This window comes from Danaus plexippus, chromosome 6, assembly GCF_018135715.1.
Source record: "Danaus plexippus chromosome 6, MEX_DaPlex, whole genome shotgun sequence".
In the NCBI taxonomy this organism is placed as follows: Eukaryota; Metazoa; Arthropoda; class Insecta; order Lepidoptera; family Nymphalidae; genus Danaus; species Danaus plexippus.
The window spans coordinates 1304219-1325424 of record NC_083540.1 but is presented as its reverse complement, the minus strand read 5'-3'; the positions used below and the strand labels follow the sequence as shown (position 1 = coordinate 1325424).

Here is a 21206-nt window from a genome sequence, read left to right as displayed (position 1 = left end):
AAGATAGGTGTTAACTAAAAAAAAGAGAAACAAGCTCATAAGTGTTTTAGTTTATATATACATTCAAATCTTGACTCGTGTATAATATGAAGTGAAAGATGAAATATTAAAATTAAGCTTTTAGAATGGTTTCTCTAAAAACAAGAGAATCGCATAATGGAAATATGTACGAGTATTCAAATTTTATTTTTATCAAATCATTAAATACATCCTGTATAACGAAACTCTTTGTATCTCATACAGTATGTTTCCTCTTTAAAACGGAAAAGTAAACCGGCTGGTCATTTTAATTCGTCAACAACATCTCACTATAGCAACAAATCTAGAATTAATTTGAATATATTTTTTTTTACTTTTAAAGAACAAATATTATATGTAATATTTTTTTTGTAATAAAATAAAAATTTACACCCAAGTTTAATACAAAGTCTACAAAAAATAATTACAACGACCTTAATAACCTTACAATAACTTAGAAAAATGATTGTTCAATTGAGGAGGAGATTTGAATCGGACGTAAGTATAAAAATAGGTGTCAAAACATGAATCAGTAAAACTCTTTAAACTTATATTTTTCTTTATTTTTTAATATAATAATTTCAGTTTAATTAAAACATGACAGATATAATTTTTGCACCGCATCGTGTAGCGTGCTTTCCAGAAGGTTGTGTCACATTAACTTTGATGGCGTCCTCTCATAGAAATCACAAACTAAAAAAGCCACTTATATCAATCAATATCAATATTCTCCATTACCAAAGTCACTTTTACCGAAAGGACAGCGTGATCAATTCGTCATTTACAATTTATTTAATGTCAATCTCCTTCAATTAATATAATCAATTCCGTGGCGTAAGGAATTTGTTACGTAATATATATTTAATGAAAAGTATTCTTGAATGTGTCTGTATTCGATTTAAGATTTATATTTTTATTCGACCGAACGACTTCGAATAGTTTTGATGACAATATAACATATGATTACGAGTTGTTTGTTTTATTTAAAATACTAATAACATTTCAGCTATCTTATATTTCGAAGGCATTGATTTATCTCGTTATTTATTTTTAAAACGCTTTCTGCATACGTATTTATACGACTACCTTCGAATCGTACAAGTCTTACAGTCGCGTGAAATGAGCTACATATAAAACACGTGTAAACGAAATTAACGACAGCCGGAGACTTTTTGTTGGCGGTTATTAAAAGCAATTATATATACGGTCGATGGAAACATTGTTTCGAATTGAATTGAATATAACTCAACCCCATCGCTATAAGCATTTAAACGGCTCTTGTGCCCGATCACGTATTCGTTGTGGAAATAAAACTGTAACTTGTTGCTTATCCTTTCGTTTCATTGTCATGCATATATTGTTGCTCGATATATTTAACCGATTTTAAAAAGTGGATGTTCTAATTCGTTTAAACATACGAATGTTCGTTCATGATTACGTTGTTTATATACAATTGTCGACATATTGGCAAAAAAAAAAAATCTTACTAGCGTAGATCAAACGGTCTAGGGTTGTCATAAAACGAAACTTTTACGGTTTTGTAGGTTTTTTTTTTGTCATAAAAACTCTATTGGAATTTGTAAGGAATTTTATTTAGATTTTAGACGGTCCTTCCTTCTAATTTCCTATATTACAGTATGTAAATGGTCTTATGATTATTTCTTTTAGAGCCCCATTTATTTTCACAGCTATGTATTAAATGGGTTATTGGATATCGAGAGCTGTAATTATTTTATTGGAACCGATACTTTCTGATCAGATAAATTAAGACGAATAAATCAAGTATCATTAAGGACATTGTGTTGTTGTATGGTAATGTTTATAAGAATAAATTTTTGTTGCATTATTTTTTTCATTCACCACGACTTCGGTTGGATTTTGAATGGTAATATCATTCTGATTTCAAATATTGATATTTACCATTACAATAGTCCAATAGCGCCTTTAATTTTTATTTATTTGAAAACTTTTTGATCTCAAAACGAGAATTTCGTGGACTCTATTTTGTGGTCAAGCTTAAACACATAAAAGACTGTCCATATGTTTGTCGTTCCTTTTTTTTCTGGATCTTTCTTTTATCTTTTTAGGATTCGGATTGTTAATTTTTTGTTTGCTGTGGTAAGAATGTAAAAGAAAAACTTTTCAACTAAGAGCCATTTACATAGACCGATAATTTTAACTATAGTTTCCATTTTTATATAATTCTTAAAATAGGTTGCGTGTAGCACGAGATAACAAAGATTACCATAACTGTCTTCTGTAATAAATGTGCCAGAGAGATACAATCCTCGACTTATTTATTTAATTTATTATAACGTCTTCAAAACCATATCCGTTAATTTAATTCTTAATCTTTTGGGACGACGTTGTCTTTAATTTTTATCATTCCAAAAAATCTTAATATATTTTTTTAATGTAAATCCTCTTTCGTTTTAAATTAAAAAAAAAGAAACAATTTTATGTCGCCAGATATTTGAATCTAACCTCTTTGTTATTTTTTCAAACAGTTTTTCTAACTGACCTGTTCTATATTCAGCATTAATATTAACTGCGGACGGTGTTATTGCTTCAGTACCTTTGAATCGCATAATGTGATCTGTCGCATATTGACTTTCATGGGGGGGTTCGTTTCAAATTCATTGAATTATTTGAATTCGTATTTACTTTAAAATTTATTTAGTTTAGGCGATGAAGAAAAAAATTAGTACCAGTGTAATTATATATTTTGGGGATAATATTATTACAACATATGTTAAATTCTCCGTATATTTTATTATTATAGATATATACATTCAATTTGCTAGTCAAATATAATTGTCTAGTCTAGAAAAGTCTAGAATCCTAAGACTGTTTAAATGTTACATCTTGAGTGTAAGATTTATATATATATATATTTATATGATGTGTTTTGTTTTGTTTCTGTGCCAGGTAGAAACAGTATAAAGATAAATTTGAAATATTCCTTACGATTAGAATAATTTTTGTGTTCGGTTTATGAATTATAGATTCGTACATTTTGAGTTCAAGGACTTCTTTATGGAATGATTTTTGGAAATGTCCGACATCTCGCCGTTTGTAACGGTTCCAGAAATTTTAGGTAAAAAAAATTTGAATAATTTATTCGATAACGTTGTCAACATTATTCCGATGTGTTATAAAATCATATTAAAGTGAGAAGATTCAGTATACAGATTGTCTTAGAATATAATCCCGAAAATATTCCTTTACCACATAACAGAGTAATTAAATACGTATAGTGTTGAAACGGTTCAAGTTACGATTTTGAAGATTCTATATCACTTTGCGTTACCGGTTTTCCGTGTGAATTATTTCTAGTAAATAAAGATGTATTGCCTCATAAAACATAAGCATCTCGTTTTAAATAATACCTACACCAGTAAAAACTGCATTGAAGTCTTTGACCACATTTACTTTATAAGCTCGGAGGCAAAAAGTTGTTCTCTGACCATGTTTCGATGTAACTCGTCTAATGCGGCTATTAGGTACTCGGTGGTGGCGAGTATAGTCGGTAACTTAGCATAGCGTAGTACCTGGAAAACTTTATATATGGAGCAAAAACTTACGAACTGTTAATGACTCTACAGTTACAGAGTAATGTAGAGACATGTGGCTGTTTAGTTGAATGGTTGGTCTAGTCTATGTGTGGATAATTGGATTGTTGATTGAATGATGGATTTAATGATTGATTGAATGATTTATCGTTCAATATATGTGAGATAATATATTTCATAACTATTAAATGAACTTTACAACTGGTACGTGTATATTTAATAAATTTTTGATACATTTAATTAGTTTATTAAAATTAAAATACTATATTATGTCTGTCCTGTTTCTGGTAATTTATTATATTGGAAAGTCATTAAATACAATCGTTCGCTACATATACACATATATATTTTGAATGTGAAAAAATTAAAAAATCTTTTTATACGTTCACAGAAAAAATATAGTTACCATAGATAATCCTGATGTGAATTAAATGGTATTGTCAAACAGCACAGTTTGACCTACTCGTCTGTTGTGAAGCTGTTTTTTATTACTGGTATTGATTTCTTATCATATTTTTTCATATGTTTTTTTTTTTTGTTACTTTCAGTGTGTTGGTTTAACGTTGCTAACCATACGTGGTTTTATATTTGAACGTTTTCTGTGGGAATATATATTTTAACGAGCGCAGGTGCATCCGCTGGCGAGCATTAGTATAAATATATAGACGTTAATAATTTTTCTCTGATTCACGCCCCTCTTGATATGACAGGTATATGTATGTACCGTGTAAAGATTTGACCCTTGTAATAATATTAGTTACAAAGTATTTCAAGTCACACTTGTATGATGAATGTGTCGTAAAAGTTTTAACTTTATCGCTTTAATAAAGTTAAGTACGGGGTGTTCCTCATTTTGATTGCATAATAAATACAAATTAACATTACATTTAAAACAAACAGTATTTCGACCAACAATTATCCATCCCGCCTGTTTTATATGTTTTAATAGTTTTGTTACGTTCGTTCTCATTATGTCGCTATGGTCTGATGGTGCAAATGTTCCCTCACTCCTCCGCAAGTTTTAAATTTAAACAGATGTCGTTATTTTTTGTTGTGTCAGCTTGAATTTTTTTTTTTACGAAAATAGGTTCTCGTAGGTATATTTCGGTTACTTTTTTAGTAGATGCGCCTTTTTTCTACAGTAGATATATAGTATATAGATAATTTATTACTTACAAAACGATAATAACTTAAAATGTTATGAAAGTAATAGTTTGGGGTTGGGTTAATATATATATGTATATTATATTGTAATCAATAATTGTTCAATAATCTAAATAAGTGCTTTCTTCATCCAATTATTTGTTTCTCCTCTTAAAATAGCGTCCTTAAAAGGTCGAAACAGAAAATAGGAACAATTCGAACGGCGTGATAACGGATGTGACTTTCTAATATTAAGATAAACTATGTAGTTATTATTATTTCACAGTCTTATACGGCGATTAGACCAAAATCTACGATCTTTTTCGCTATCGATTAATTGTATTCCAAATATATATATATATATATATATATATAATACAATATTATAAAATATATTTTTATAGAATAATTTCTGTTACTTCAGAAGTATAAATTTATTAAATATCTATAAGAAAATTATCTTTATTTTCAAAACTTACGATAAATGATAATATGGGGTTTGTTTGGAACACTCGTTGCTTTAACAAAAATATATGTGTGATTTAATCTTTCCTAAATATTTTTATGTCCCAATTTATGTAATTATAAAGCTTTGTACCAAACAATACAAGTTTCTCGTCCTTTAACTTGGTAGAGAAAGAAAATTTTCTGTATTGTGATTGGAGTGATTGCTGCTAAAGGTTCAATTGGATTAAATGAAACTAGTGTTATTCGGATTTACTACGCGGATTTTATTATTTAAAAACGACATAATCCCGACGTTTCGGTTACTTTGCAGCAGGTTAATAAAATCCGCGTAGTAAATCCGAATAACACTAATTTCATTTAAATGAATACTCGCGAAAATCTTAGATCTCATCAATTGGATTAAGTTATACAAATTTTAATTAATAACCTTTGTTCCGATATAATATTTTTTTTCACATGAAAAATATGTCATTACTATTTTATTGTTAAATTACTGCGTTTTATGTTTGTTCATTACTTTTTATATACGTGATTTTATTCCACTAAAAGCTACTTACTCTCCTATCTGGACCAGTTAACTGGGCTTAACGTTGAATACAGGTGGCATCTGTTTTATACGACCATAATGAGTCACGAATACCAATTAAAATGAACAGACCAATAAAAGTAAGACTTCATTGATCTTTTTCAACCCGAGAAGAATAAATAAAAAATACTAAAAAAAAAATATTACTTAAAAATCTAGCAACTTTTAACACAAAAAAAAAACTTGTATTTTGTGTCTGCGTGGCGAGATAATAGCGAGACGAATTTATAGTTTTTTGTGTTCATGATTTCAATCGAATTTATACGTTTTAATGTTCTATTTAATTTCAACGTGTTTTATTTATAGAAACATGATATTTCCTAGTTAACGTTAGTAGGCCCCCAACCGTTCCTCCGTTACATACTAAATATCAGTGAATATAAATACAATGAGCTATTAATTATATACAGTTTATACATAACTTAGTTTAGTACTAGTTATCTTTGAAGATATTCTGTGTGGTGGGAATCCTAAACGATGATTGAGAAGTCAGTAACTAGTAAGTGCGTATCGGTAGTGACGTAAGTGAGCGGCGTGATTCGGCCAGGCTTTTCGGGGCCCCCACCAGCTATTTGTTTACAAGAGCCGCCGCCGCACGGCACTCCGCCCCGACAGGCACGCGAGTCGCCACGCACGATACCGATGTCGCATACACAGCTTGTGAGCTTGTAGTGGACCAAGTGTACTAAAACATATACAAAAAGCTACGCAATCAGTGCAAGGGACGTCTCCATTCAATATATCCGACGTAAGTTACACATATAATAAAAATTTATTAATATTCACTAGCTCAGTTTGTTATTATTTAACTATAAAAAAAATATATTCACCGCAAAGCAAGTCGGTTACTCTCGTATTAATTTACATTTACGATGTCATAATAGCTCTGTTGCGTACAAGTGCTGTGTTTTTAATAAACTTTTCGGATAACACGCTGTCTATTTACTTTGAATTTTAATATAAATATCTATAATGAAATAAAGTTGCCCGTCTAACATATATCGGTCCGCGTGTACATCACATCAAGCTATCTGAACTATTTATGAGTCATTCAAATCAATTATCATCATCGATATATGTGAAGGTCGTAATTTTAGCGACATTCGTCCCATTTCAAAACTGGACCGGTCTAGATGTTTTTTCGAGCAATAAAATTAGCATATCATTGCTGGGGATCGTCACGTGCTAGCAGGTAACTTACGGACACATTGGGAAATTAAAAAATATATAACGTCCATAGATTTGTTACGTTCTTTGAGTTAAGTTTTTGAAATAATAGATGCATTTTAAGAGTTTTTAAAACTTAACGGACGAACTTACTTCAGGTATGTGTTTTATAAATTATATTTATATTACATATAAACGTAAAATGCATATAGATTGCAACAATTGTGTGAAAAGGACATTATCGGATCACTCGTATTATCATATTAAAAGATAAGATGCGAAGTCTCAATGAATTCATGAAGTAGGACTTTTGTTACAAATATATATATATATAAATTTATAAGTTCAGTAGCTTTGAGTATAGTTCACTATTTGTTCGTACTGATCCATGAGATGTTACAGGCTATAAATAATAATAACAATCTTAATTTCTTACAACACTCCCAAAATATTTCTTATAGCGTTAACTCAACAATTATAATAAGTTTAAATTGAAGCCCTTATGCAGAATATATATCTTAAGGTGAGTAGAACACTCAAAAGTTTATAAGAATTATCTCTTACCGGTCACCAGATTGTAAATTCCCTTCTGTTATTTAGCATTCATCGAGATGTTGCTTACATGACCTTTGTTGATTTCTCTTTGAAAAACTCTAAGCGACTCTTTGAGTTAGGATGACTGAGAAAAATAATTCAAGTGCTAGTAACCTGATCTTGAAAAGACTTATTTTACTTTGTTTTATACAGTTATTAATTTTATAATGAATCTTTAAACTTTCCACGTCACCCCGCCACCCTCCTGACCTCTAGACGGTCGACCTCATCGTCTCTGGAACCAGGACTGCATTAACGCTTACTGCATACAATCATAGCTCAAAACATTGCGTTAACAATGAAGCATTTCGATATTGATATTTATTGAATTTTTTGAATTATAAAATTAATGTCTTATATAAGATTATGTAATGATTTACTTTGGGAGTTACCGCTGGCGGTTCAGTTAGAGTATATACGTTTGTGATAACAGTTATCGGTTAGTGACCGTCAGTCGCTCACAAACGACAAAATACTGTGATTTCTTAACATCCAACGCGACCTTTCACTTATTCAAAAATTTAATATTTACGTAATAATATATTAATAAATTCATTACGCTGTTGATTTTAAAATTTTAAACCTTTATAATAGAAAATATCCAGTTTTATAAATAGACACAAAATATTTTTGTGTATTGGGTAACGTCTGTGATATTGAGTTACAAATTATGTCCGGTCCAGCGGAGGGATGCTCTGTACCTAGGATTCACACGAATGTTTTTCAAACCAATAGACGACAATGATAACAATACATCTGAGAATTTCAACCATTTAAACATTTTATAGTAAACGACGAAATTTTGCTTTTTATTTTATTACAGTGTTATCAACATTATATGACTTAATTAATTAATGCAAAGAAAAAATTATTTATCATCGTAGTTTCGTGTAAAATTTAAATAATTTAAAGCAATTATTGCTTATGGGAAATATATTATCCCATTTATTGTTTATTAGATTTTTTTTAAGTCACGTTTCATTCATCGTGAGTTCTCGTTTGAATAAACCTGGTCGGTTTCTGGAGCGACGAAAGTAATTAGAGAGAGGTTTCGCTTTCATCCGACTCGTTCTAGTGGGTTGATTCTCGTTCTGACATCGCTGACTGTATTGAATTATACTATTTTGAATACTTTAATCGTAATATTATGACTATGGAAAAATTTTGATACAATCGACATTAGTTTTACACAAAAAATTATATATTTTAATGTATTTGTCATGCGAATAGATATAATAATAACTTCAGTGTCACATGCATCGTTTGATGTCATGTTATGCGTGCGCCCGACGCCGCGGCGAGAAGCTCGTTGTTTAAAACAATTTTATTATAGAAAAGTCGATATAGTAAAAAAATATTGATTACAAAAACGTCGCTTTAAAAGTGAGCTAATTATATGAAAAAGCTGCCACCGCTATTTACGTTTAATAGGTGGTATAGGTACGGAGTTGTCGTCTTGTGCTAGTACATTACCCCTCGGCTCTCGAGAGATCGGCTTCACGATCAACGGTCGATCATATCGTTGAAGTGTAGTTGTAAATTTACTTAGAACTTAATCTGATAACGTATCTCGGTAAATATGGGGGGGACGTCAACGAATTCCGTGGGTTCTGAATATCTTAAAATGTGGCCTAATAATAATAATGTTGTATGTGAAATTACCAGTTGCTTAGCGGTTTATGTTGTCGTATTGTTAAAATATGTTTTTGAAAGTAAAAGTTAGCTTTCGGCATCTCGGATGAAAGTGATGCGTTACACGAGTTAATGTTCCGACTCTGGGATGGTCCGAGAGGTTCATTTTCAGCGATTTACATACGTTTATACATGTATAGATAGTATTTTGTTTGAACGCAATAATTGTGAGATAAACTGATGCCATTATGCTATGTGCTAATTGCCATGTCATTCCTTTATCTATGACACATGATCAGTTATCATGGTATCTTTACAATGTACGAATCTCCAATTCGTTTTAATAAAACGTTTCTATTTTTTTGTACCGCATATTAAATACCTTCATCTTAACACCAGTTGTAACGGCTCTCGAGTTATGATTGAAAACTAATTGAGGGCAGAGTGTGCTAAGAGCCGGCCTACATCTGTATTGTGAGCCGTGGTAACAGAAACATTGAAAGAGAAATTGGTGCCATCACCGAAACTTTAGCCGGTTGCCGAAGTAAAAGTGTCGCGAAATTCATTGCGATTTGGTTTTAAGGAGGTTAGCTAAGTGGCACGCGGTACAGCTATCCGATGGGTCTTTTTATTTTGTTACACATCCGGTAATGGCCCGCGGTTGGTGGAAATTCGGTTGCTGGTTGCCGATTGCTGGTACTTGTTTGACTTGTACTACGTTAGTATTACTGTTCTTATTATCCTTATAGATATATTCCAAGCATAGAATTTAAGGAATTTTTTTATAAATATTCTCAATGAAATCGATAGAGAAACAGAAATGATAAATATTCAAAGTTATATAAATTCTATGTTTATCATAGAATAAATATTAAATTTACTAGCCGAATGACTGACATACATAAAAGGCTGGTTAGTGTACGTACAATCTTAATGTGTATTGATATGTTTTAAGTTCAATGCGTAATTTAAACCAGTTAATTTGCGTCTTATGCAAACAATGATCATGCTGTTGGTTGTATATATATATATATATATATATATATATATATATATATATATATATATATATATATATATATATATATATATATAATATTTCGTAAAATGTCTCCAAACAATACATATTTCATAATATAAAGTATAGTTTACAATGGTAATATATTTACCCTTTAAAAATTCTCCGTTACATTAGGCAATATATAAGGTTTCTATACTGGGTCATATAGCAATTGAAAGGGAACGTTCTCGTCCTTGTTTTGAATATTTTATATACAGGTGTACGATTTGTAATGCGATATATACAAAAATAATTAGAATGTCAGATTATTACGTCAAATTGTTTAATAGTGTAGAGTTTCTGGCAATAATATATAATTATAGTAATGATAGTTTATATTATTTACACACACACACACACAGACACACATACACACATATAATTACATTTTGTGTGTATTTAATAATACCAGGTGATTAACCTAGAATCTATTACGATACTTACCCTTTATTTTTTATCTTCACTGCTCGCAGTGTTATCTTTCAAAAATATAAATTGTTTCTAATATCCAGGATGTTCTAATTCGTTAGAAATTATATATATATATGTAGAAATATGTCACTGGTATTTTAAATCGTTCAAAGCGTCTTCGAACTGTGTAAGTCAGTGGGAATATAATGCGGATTAATATAGTAAAGCTATTTGTCGATAATTGTTACTATCAAAGGAATCGTAACTAATACATTAATGTGTTTCAACCGATTTAAAACAGGGAGTCATCGTATTTCCACGTCAGCCATATTCCTCGATAATATTTTTTTAACGCCTGTCAATAAAAGCTCGTTTGAAAGTAATTTTTATTTCTGTAACTCCTACAGTTTTATAGTGTATTTTATCTCTTGAATAATATCCGACGTCGATACAAAGACTTCGAAGCTCGGTGTTTGTCTTACAACAGTGAATCGGATGTTATATATATTAACAGGTTTATATTTAATATATCAATTTTTTTTACGTTCTGTAAGTGTATACATAAAAGATCTAAAAATAGAGACGTATTCTGTAACAGAAGGATGATTGCGCTTGTGATTTTTTTAAGTCATTGTATGGATTTAATTCAAATTAGAATTTTCTAATAAAGAATGATTTATTTAACAAAATATTGTCATCCAGACGCGTTCCGAATAATGACATACATCGGGAGTTGCGATAGGAAACTTTATTGATTTTTAAAAGTATATTTAAATATTGATACTGTTGTAAACATATAAGCACATTAAATAGACGTGATTGGTAAAAGTGCTAATAGTAGTGGATTTTAAACCTGCCGCTCGAAGCATTTCTGGCCCTCACCCACTTAGTTGGTACGCGTGTTTTGCTTATTAATTACTCACAATCGGCATACAAGACGTTTTAATTGAGGAATTATATTTTATTGAAGCCCCTGATTGATTATCGATTAATTTAAATTTTACGATGTAATGTGCAAATTAATATATTTACGACACGAATGTAGAGCACTTAGGAGAGTAAACAAGTCGATAAATTAAAAACTGTACGTTCTCATGACTTTTAATACATTATAAATTAAACATACTTAAGTGTTGGGCAATAGTAAAAATCGTTTCCAAAGAATCGAAACTGGTACTGTTTATCGATCGTCTCGGTGTGAGCGTACGTTCATCGACCTTAAAATATTCAGTTTGCTCAAATGGAAAATGGAAACAGCTTTGTTAAGCACACAATGCTTGCAGTCTTAAAAAGTTGTACATCAAGATTTCTCCACGTGTATTCAGGCGATGGTCGTATGCAAATCCCGTGAGGCGTTTCTTATATGATGACATTATTAGTATCCCGCCCCTATGGACCGAATATCACGGTGCCGCCAGCCGCCGTATCGCTTTCACCGTCTTCATCGGGGACAGTTCTTCAGTCATGTGATCCCGTTTCGTTATAACACTAACAATTGTTTTATTGTTATAAATGTTTGTTATATATATTTTTTTCAATATCTAAATTAATATCACCTTCCAATTTGACATGTGTTTCATCATTACCGATTCTGAGGCTCGCTCGTCTGTTGTTTCCAGTAACGTTTCTTCATTTACACGTTCCACTTTGCTCAATAAGTGAGGTGAGTAGTGTCAAATTGGCACTAGTCATTTATACGACGACCTTGCTCGACACTCTGTTGCTCATTTAGGCAAAGTTTTTGATTCATATGTACATACATTGTGCTCGCGGTGATTCATTAAAATTCTCTTTAACGCGTTTGTATAAATTATCTATATTTTTTTGTAATATCCGATTTTGGCTCTTGTATTTGTTTTTGCTTTGTACAGGTTTTATTTACGAACTGAAGGTATTTATTCGTGAGCGATCCATGAATACATATCAACGTGCAATTTATTAACTTTCACAAAGTGTAGCGAACAATTGAATTGTCGTTATGAACACGGGGGCCTGGGATGACTTTGGCACGCGCTAGGCGTATGAGATCAACAATGTCAAGGCTCGATTATGTCACGTTACGCAATCCACGGTCGGAGGAAAACTTGTCCAGTTAGAGAGCATCTAGACGGATTATCTCACAATCTCAAAACTTCACCAACCATTAAATTATACTATTTAGATAACTAACTGTGTTTTGTAATACTCACTATATATTCCAAGCCCTGTGGGTTTTTCCGTCTATTTTGGCTGGGCACGTGCCAGCTCCGGGATCACCTTTTCTCCTAAATGTTATTTGCTATATCCGAGTCGGTGTATTCAGTGTACCGTGGAACTCCACAGGGCATCTGGTTCTTTAGCTTTGTTTATACGGACACACCTCTTTCCGAAGGATTTGTTTCTCTCGCCTGAATTATGCGCCTTAATCTTGCTTTTATTTATTTTTCGTCTTCCTTATTAAGTTTCGACTTCGATTCATTGCTCGTTATTTTATTGTGCCTGTGAATTTATTTTGTTTATTCTTAATATATTCCACTCGGGATCCCGTGTCCAATCGAGATAGTTATTTATTTTTAACTTTCGACGTCTTAAACCTTATTCTTTGAAAATATTTCGCCTGTAAAGCTAATCTTTTATAACAGACGTTAAATAAAGTGTTATTATATAATAAGTTATATTACTTTATCGCATTTAGTTACCGATTTGAATAAATCTGTGAAGTCATTCAGTTACAAAATTAAATTATAATGTTTGTATTATTGTAAATAGTGAGATATGATTAGCAAATAGCCATACGTAGAGGTAGTATTACGTGATCAGATAAACAGGAATAGATCGATATCAGTAATGCCAATGAATAATTATTGAATTTTAATCACTTATTCATTTCCAATTCGCTCGCCGGATTGTTACAAGTCGGTTGAATAATTTTAAGATATTTGATTCAATTTACAAATTTGTAGTATAACACGCCGATTAGAAAAATGATTTTTTTTCGTATTAATTACTTGTTAACATACTTCGTCAGCTTCTTCAGTTATAAATAGTATTTTTTTTTAAATTTCTGTTAATTCATTACAGGTGTATTTTGTTTATTAAAAAAATATATATTTTAAACTTCACTACTGATGCATAAGAATTTTTTTTTTGTTTCTTTTTTTTTTTTATATATTATTGATTCTTTAAATCGATTTCATTACATTAATATCATAAATAAGTTAATGAAATTTATTTAGAAAGTTAATTCAATACAAAAAATATCAAATTATACATAGATATATCTATAATCTTTGGTTTCTCAATCTATTCAGTATCCAGCCGCTGCAGCTCATTTTCTTTCAGGTTTGTCGGTGGATAACTCGTTTTTGTGATTTATTTGCAATTGTCTTAGTCACCGTCACCTTATCTATGATCTAAGACCTTGTATTGACATGATCTTATAAGGTATATTAATTTAGCTCATAATATCGTATAAAATCTACCGTTTGATTTTTATGTATATTGTATTAAGTCTACAACCTACTAAAAGACTGGGGCCTGTTCAGTACTAACATCGATTCATTCTTTGTGAATCCTTAGAATGCTGAGAGGTTTCGTCTCTGATTTTTAACTAAATTTGGAAAGGTTCTGTCCTTGATTTTATAATTTACCTAATTTTTTTTTGTGACACATCAGGCTCATTTAATACATACGGCTATCTAGGGTAGTGTTTTATTTATTAGTTGCAATTAACTTACTTGGATTTTTTTTTGGATATCTCGATCTGGACGTACATGTATTTAAGGTATACCCAAGGTAGTCCAAACCTTACTACAAGTGTACGTCTTATTCTTAAAATCGCACTTTCCTATATAGTCCATTCCAAATCGGCGAAACGAATTTATCAGATTATTTTTAATGAAAAACTTCGTTGCTATCAGTGTTTAGGTAGGCGAAAAGCCGGACTAAGTGTGCTGAAACAACATTTGCTATACTATAAATGACTTTCTAATATATTAGACCCTTGATGTTTATACATTTATGTAAACTTATTGAAATTTTTAGAAAATAAAAAGCTGCAGAAGACCTTGAAATATTTGATGTTACCAAAAATTTCAAATTCATATCATCGCATTCATTTACATCGCCGATGAATGTCTTTGAATAAAAACTTTAATGATGAATTTATAAAAACAAAAACAAAAACCTGACCGTCATAAAATATGCCCTAGAATATATTATTTACGTCGTAGTTTTATTCAACGTAAAAAAAAGTTGCAATACTAAGAAGCGTTGTCTCTAGAATAAAAAATATTTAACCGATACTTCTGCTTAAATTATTTGCATTTATTGAGTTTATTTTCACATGGATTTTTTTTTTATTGTACTATTTCATCTAAATAATGAGATGAAGAACAAAAAAACAAAAGAATGTATATAGAATGGTAGATTTTTTTATATATAGCACTCATCGTGCACGCACACACGCACGCATTACGATGTATTTAGCTCATTAAAAATATATTTTCATACGTAATTTACAGATAAAACTCAATAAATATTACAAAGCTTTGTCAAAAGTTATTATTATCTATTAATGGCTATCGTACGAAGTATTTGAATTGTAATAAGGAAATGCCGACGGTTTCAATGTTTTTTAACTCACCATCAAGATATACGTTTGAGTAGACCAATTCTAACTAATTAGGTAATAAAAGTTGGAGCGTCGGGTTATTGCATTAGATCTGCTCGCCTTGACCTCGTGCCTCTTGGTTATGACATACAACACAAACATATATGGATTACAGATATTATAACTTTAGTTTAATTCTGTAAAACGGCTTCTTTAAAATGTAGAACTATAAATTTATTTGAAATGCCAACGAAAGTCACTTGTAACAAGGTCGCTAAGATTGATAATGTTCCTAACTATAAATCCAAATGCCTTTGGAAATAGATCTGTGATTTTGGTCTCCAACTAATTTTAATAAGTCGTACTATATTTATAATTGCTAAGAAAACTTCAACGTACAAACTTGTCATGTTCTTTGAATGCTATTAAGGAAAATAACACTAATGATAAAGGCATACGGACGATCGTATGGAATTTTTTCGACAGTGATGCTGTCAGTTTGATGTTTGATTTATCTCGAGTCAGTCCCGTGTTTTAAAATGTTTGAGGCTAAAGTACGAAGTGTATTTCAAGTATATGACACTATACGTTTTGTTGAACCATCAAAACGCTTATTTGCGTCCCAGCGGTATCTTTTTGTTTTACACACTGACACACAAATTTGATATGGGTGTATAGATTGTGAAGTCCTTTTTGAATATATCTGACTTGTAAATACAGGCACTTGGGCAATATTGTATATTCGTATATAATTTTTTATCTGATTTCGGCTACACGAACCCTTCGTTGGTATAAATCATCTCTGTACGGGCTGTTCGTCAAGACGGACCGTTAAATTGTAGTCTTTTATATAATTTATCGTTGCTCGATAGTTGTATGAGATGGTATTGTCGGTGTGAGTGTTGGTTTGCATTTGACTTTCATTCAACATTGTCTCCAATTAATGTGCGTCTCGCTGCAGTCTCCTCGTCCTCACGTCGCCGGCCAGCAATCAGCACGCCACGTCCACCGACAAGATTGAAAAATCAGACGGCGGGTTTTGTTTTTATTATCATTTGCTTATTCGTATTTACGATGCGAATACTTTGATAAATTCAGATCTCTTTAGGACGGAGTAATATTATTGTTTTTAAAATTATATAACGTAGATATTTTGGTAAGGTGAAAGTTATGATACTCTCGATGTGCTATATCATTTGACCTTTGGCTTTAATGGACTTGTTCTTTTTGGAGAAAGTTATTAATCAGTTATGACAAATATATTTTTGATTATTTCTACGTATTGACATCTAGTGGTGTCGTCGGTGATAAATGGGGCATTCTGTTAAAGGTTGTTGGGTCAGTAACCCTAATAATAAGTGGTCGGTTTGTGTGGTTCGTCCCGTTATCACAGCGATAGGGTATCGATTATAGATGGTGCATTGCACAAGTTATGTATTCTTATCTGGGAATGCAGTTACCAATGACTCTCGTTTATCAGCAGTCGTGTAAAGTATTCATCTCGACGTCGTCGTGATATGTTTTTATACTAATTAATCAGTGGTAATTAGCTTTATCGTTGAATAGTTTGCTTTGAGAACTGGTCGAGTGAGTGCTGAGCGTCGTGCACCTCCTGTGTAGTGGTCATCGGCCTTATTGGTAAGTTTCGCGAGTGCAGTTAGTTGTGCGAAAACTTATTAATATTCGATTCCTGTACTATTGTGACGTAGCTCACATCCTTCTCGTTTATATACCGATTGCGGATGTGTCCATTTTCGACAGACACTCTGACGTCTTGATAAAAAAAACGAATCTGTGACAAAAAACATGACGCAATTGGAATAAACGAACAAAATCAATAAATAAAAGTTTCAATTTATATAATCCAGAAGATTTGTAGGATGTCTCCGTTGATCTTAAACATGTCCCGCTTAGTATCGTAAGTGATCTTTGGGAGGCGGTGTGCAAACAGCTTTCGTGTGTAAATGCGTACCGCACAAAAAACGAATAGACGACCAATAAAAATCCTGTGGGGAGAAGCTGAGGGGCGGGTGTGGCGGGTGTGGCGGGTGTAGCGGGTGCAGTGTTTTGTACTGGGCCGCGACTGTAACTGCACAGTGCAGTCTCTTAGCACCGGGCCGGGTGCGCGGACGCAGAATACATCCCTGATATAACTCATCCGAGGGATGCTACCAGTTTAATACTGACATCATCTCGTATAATACCATTAGTAGAGTAATCTGATTTAACAAAACGTGTCTAAAGTATCCAATTATGACGTGAGTTGGTCACAATTTCTGTTAGTTTATGTTTGATTTCACGTTTTTAAGTGATATTTTTTTGTATTGTCACAGGGCACCCGTCGTTGCGAGTGTCACTGCGGGCGGGGAGGCGGGTCGCACCGGACCGGAGCCCCAGGACGGCGCTATGAAAGGCGTCGAGGCCACACCAGAGGAACAGGAACGGTTAGCCACCGGAAACAACAATGGGTCCCTCGATTGTAAATTACCCCCGCAGCAGGCTAGGCCGCGAACAGCTTTTCATTCGACTAGAATGTTCATGCTGGTGTTCCTATCGGGATGGGTGTTGCAAGGTATGTTCCTTACATACTTCGTGAGTGTCACCACGACGGTGGAGAAGTTGTTTAAAGTCGAATCGAAGACGACCGGAACGCTGTTGGCTGCTACGGAGATCGGTCAGATATGTACCGCGCTGTTCCTGACATACCTCGCCGGTCGCGGCCACAGACCGAGATGGATCGCCTGCATGATGCTAGTGCTGGCTGTGGGTGTGATCGGCTGTGTGGTCCCTCACATTATGTACGGAACCCGACTGATGGATGTACATTTAGATTCTCATAGAGGTGGTTCAGCGCCGGTTTGCTCCGCCGACGGTAATTCTTCGATGGTGACATGTGACGACGCTCACGCCAGGAGTACCGCCGCCCGGTCCTATATAACTTCGGTGGTGATACCTTGGCTGTTCGTCTGCTTGCTGGTGGTCGGCGTTGGACAGACCGGCATCGCTACACTCGGTATACCATACGTAGACGACAACGTCGGCAGTAAGCAATCACCACTATACATGGGTATGTTGATTATATTTTTATTTGCATGTATTAACATACATCACACAAAAGTCTATTTAATGTTAAATTTATTACGCTAAATATATTCAAATTAGTATTGAATCATTGATTTGAATATCATATTTTTTATAAATAAATTGGTTTTAATTGTGAGATGTTATGAAGCTTTTTAGTTTTACAATGGACATTCCATTAATTGGTTGTCGTATGCGTGTTCGGTTCTCGTATCAATTGTAAGAAATTACTGATATAATAGGGAACAACGCCATCACAGGAATAAGCTCATTACTTTTACTTAGCGATGGTTCGATAATGCTGCCTCATAAAACCCCACTTCACACACAATAGACACGTATATGTTCTATGAATCTTTAACTTCATCCGACTTATATAAACATAATACTAAATTTCGATTCAATATATTTCTTCGTAATTGTTTTTATATAAGATTTTGTTCATTATCTGTATTGTGTTCACTTTGAATCGATTTTGAAAGGAATCTGTTGTTATATCCTCTGGACCAAATGAATAAATATATATTAGAATATTTTTATGAAAGTCTATTTTAATAAACGAGATATCAACTCGACGGTAGCGTGAGAGAATTTGTTCTAGGTACGTAATAAAGTATCAGTGATTGCTACGAACAGGTCTTTTATGGAACATTATTCATGGAATAATATTTCATATATATCTGAGGTGTTATGGGACCAAGAAAAATATTTAAGAAATTTTTTCTTCACATTTCAGACAAAGTGAAATCATATACAGAATAAACATGTAGCTAATATTAATTTTTCCCACTGATATACTTAGTGTTTTGTCTCTTCTTTTAATTCGTCTCATATATTTTTATTCTTTCACATGAACCCGCTAATAGGTATTGCGATGTAATTTTGTCTGATACCTACCAAACCGGTTGGCTTTGAAAAAAAGTCAACGTTTTACCCTAATGTATGAATGCGTCTGTATGCATACATTTATTGTGTTTAAATCAAGTGTGATGATGTGATGGGAATGTCTTATGATGCATAGGTGCACTCGAACTCCGCTAAGCCTTTATCAGTAAATATTAAAATTGTTATTGAATGATGCATTTATTGGTCCCACAGTAGTTTTTTTTTGTATTAACTAGAGCATCTCTCCGAGCTTGTCTGCGGCGTGGTCAATACATATTCCGTGCTCGCCAAACTCGTTTCAACCAGACAATGTTAACCTCAAACTATAAAGCACTTGTTCTATGCGTTTATATTTTTATAAGATTTTATAAAAGCGTGATGTTAAATACACTAAAAAATTTTATGTATATAAATATATATATACAAAAAGTCAAATGTTTGATTAATTTTGTTACAAATTATTTCTCAAGTTCTTAAGCATTACTCCTAGTTTTAATATTTACTAAATAACTATTAACACTATATTATAGTTATATCTCGTAAATGTTCTCTTACGAAGTATCTCAAAACCTCTTTCGTATTACCAACAAAATACGTATATGTGTGTAATATTTATTTAAAACGAATTTGGTCTAAAATTTGTATATTCAACTGACGAGTAATATTTGATTTATAAATAAATACAAAAATATATATATGCTTAGATAATAATCATAGTTTATTTTGTGTTTCAAAACATACGTTACAATTTTGGAGTAATTAATTAAAAATTACTATGGGAACATATGTTTGTGGTTACGTTAAAGGACAGTAGGGTAGACTCAGCCTTCAATAATGCTCGCAACGTTCGCCAACATTAGTACTGGTAGGGTATGGTCACAGTGATAGCGTGTAAATATTATTTATTACCAGATATATGACAATCATAATATTATGCTTTCGATTATTGAAAAGTATTAACATTCGAAACTCTCCTAATATAAAAATATATAAAATGGCATAAAAATTAAAATTGTTTTAACATCTATATTTATTTACTTAACGTTTGAAAACATAACATAATACATATTTCCTATAATATAATAATCAAAAGATTTTTTCAATATTATTTTCACAATCACTAATTAAATTCGTGTAATTTTATATTTCGTTATCAGTGAATAAAAGTGCACTGGTCGCATATTTAGCTCATTCATTATTTTAAATTAATTTACAGTACATATAGATAATGTTTTCAAGATGACTACGGACTAAAATCTTAGATTTAATTGATATTAATAAGAGTAAAATTTATATTCGTTTTCGACTGACATTGTAATATATTTGTTTATTGATTTTAAAGAAAAATCTGTTGAATATTAATAGATGTTTATGATCGCTGTAAGAGGGGACGGCGGTCATACATAAAACATGATCGGCCTTGTAACGGTTTTATAATATGGCCGACGAGAATATGATGACTATTTTTGGTTTTATAAATATAATAAACAAAATTATTCAATTCTTTTTCATACACATTCATATAAATAGTGGATAAATAGCGTTAATAGTGTGATCAACAGTTTTAATTTATGTTCGTAGTCGTTAAGATAAGTTATATTATTATTAGGTTAAGGATTTGTTTTCTATTTAAGCTAGATAAGGTAAATTAATATTTTATCAGGTCATAGTTCAACGAACTATCCTTGAGTGTTATCGTGTTACTGAAACTAGTGTATGTGTGTTTTGTAATTATTTAATTCCATATGATTAGCCGTCTGTTAGTCGTCCTTGCTTTCAATTATAATAATTTAAAGTTTTCTTAAACTTTTTATTTGATTTTATTTATATTTATATTGAATTTCCATACATATTGTATAATATGTTTTAGTGTTGTCTGTGTCTAACATTACACAAACGAATATAGCATTCTAACAAAAGGCAATGCGCGTGCGCATGCGGTTTGCGAAACATTTCAGACGCTGTCCGCATGAAGATGCACTATTTTGGTACACAGGG

At 32.0% G+C, this 21206-nt stretch overlaps 1 protein-coding gene across 4 annotated transcripts in view; it reads left to right on the top strand.

Moving 5' to 3' along the window:
• LOC116777884 (solute carrier organic anion transporter family member 74D-like) overlaps positions 1-21206 on the top strand; it is a 36485-nt gene that overhangs the window by 1782 nt on the left and 13497 nt on the right. Inside the window, exons 1-2 of one of the 4 annotated variants that reach the window (XM_032671676.2) lie at positions 6376-6535; positions 17576-18309. In XM_032671676.2, coding sequence (XP_032527567.1) covers positions 17649-18309 — 661 coding nt within the window. In that variant the 5' untranslated portion in view covers positions 6376-6535; positions 17576-17648. Of the gene's footprint in view, positions 1-6375; positions 6536-16717; positions 16881-17342; positions 17501-17575; positions 18310-21206 lie in introns of those variants that run through there. The other 3 variants (XM_032671693.2, XM_032671669.2, XM_032671686.2) reach the window with 3 other exon arrangements.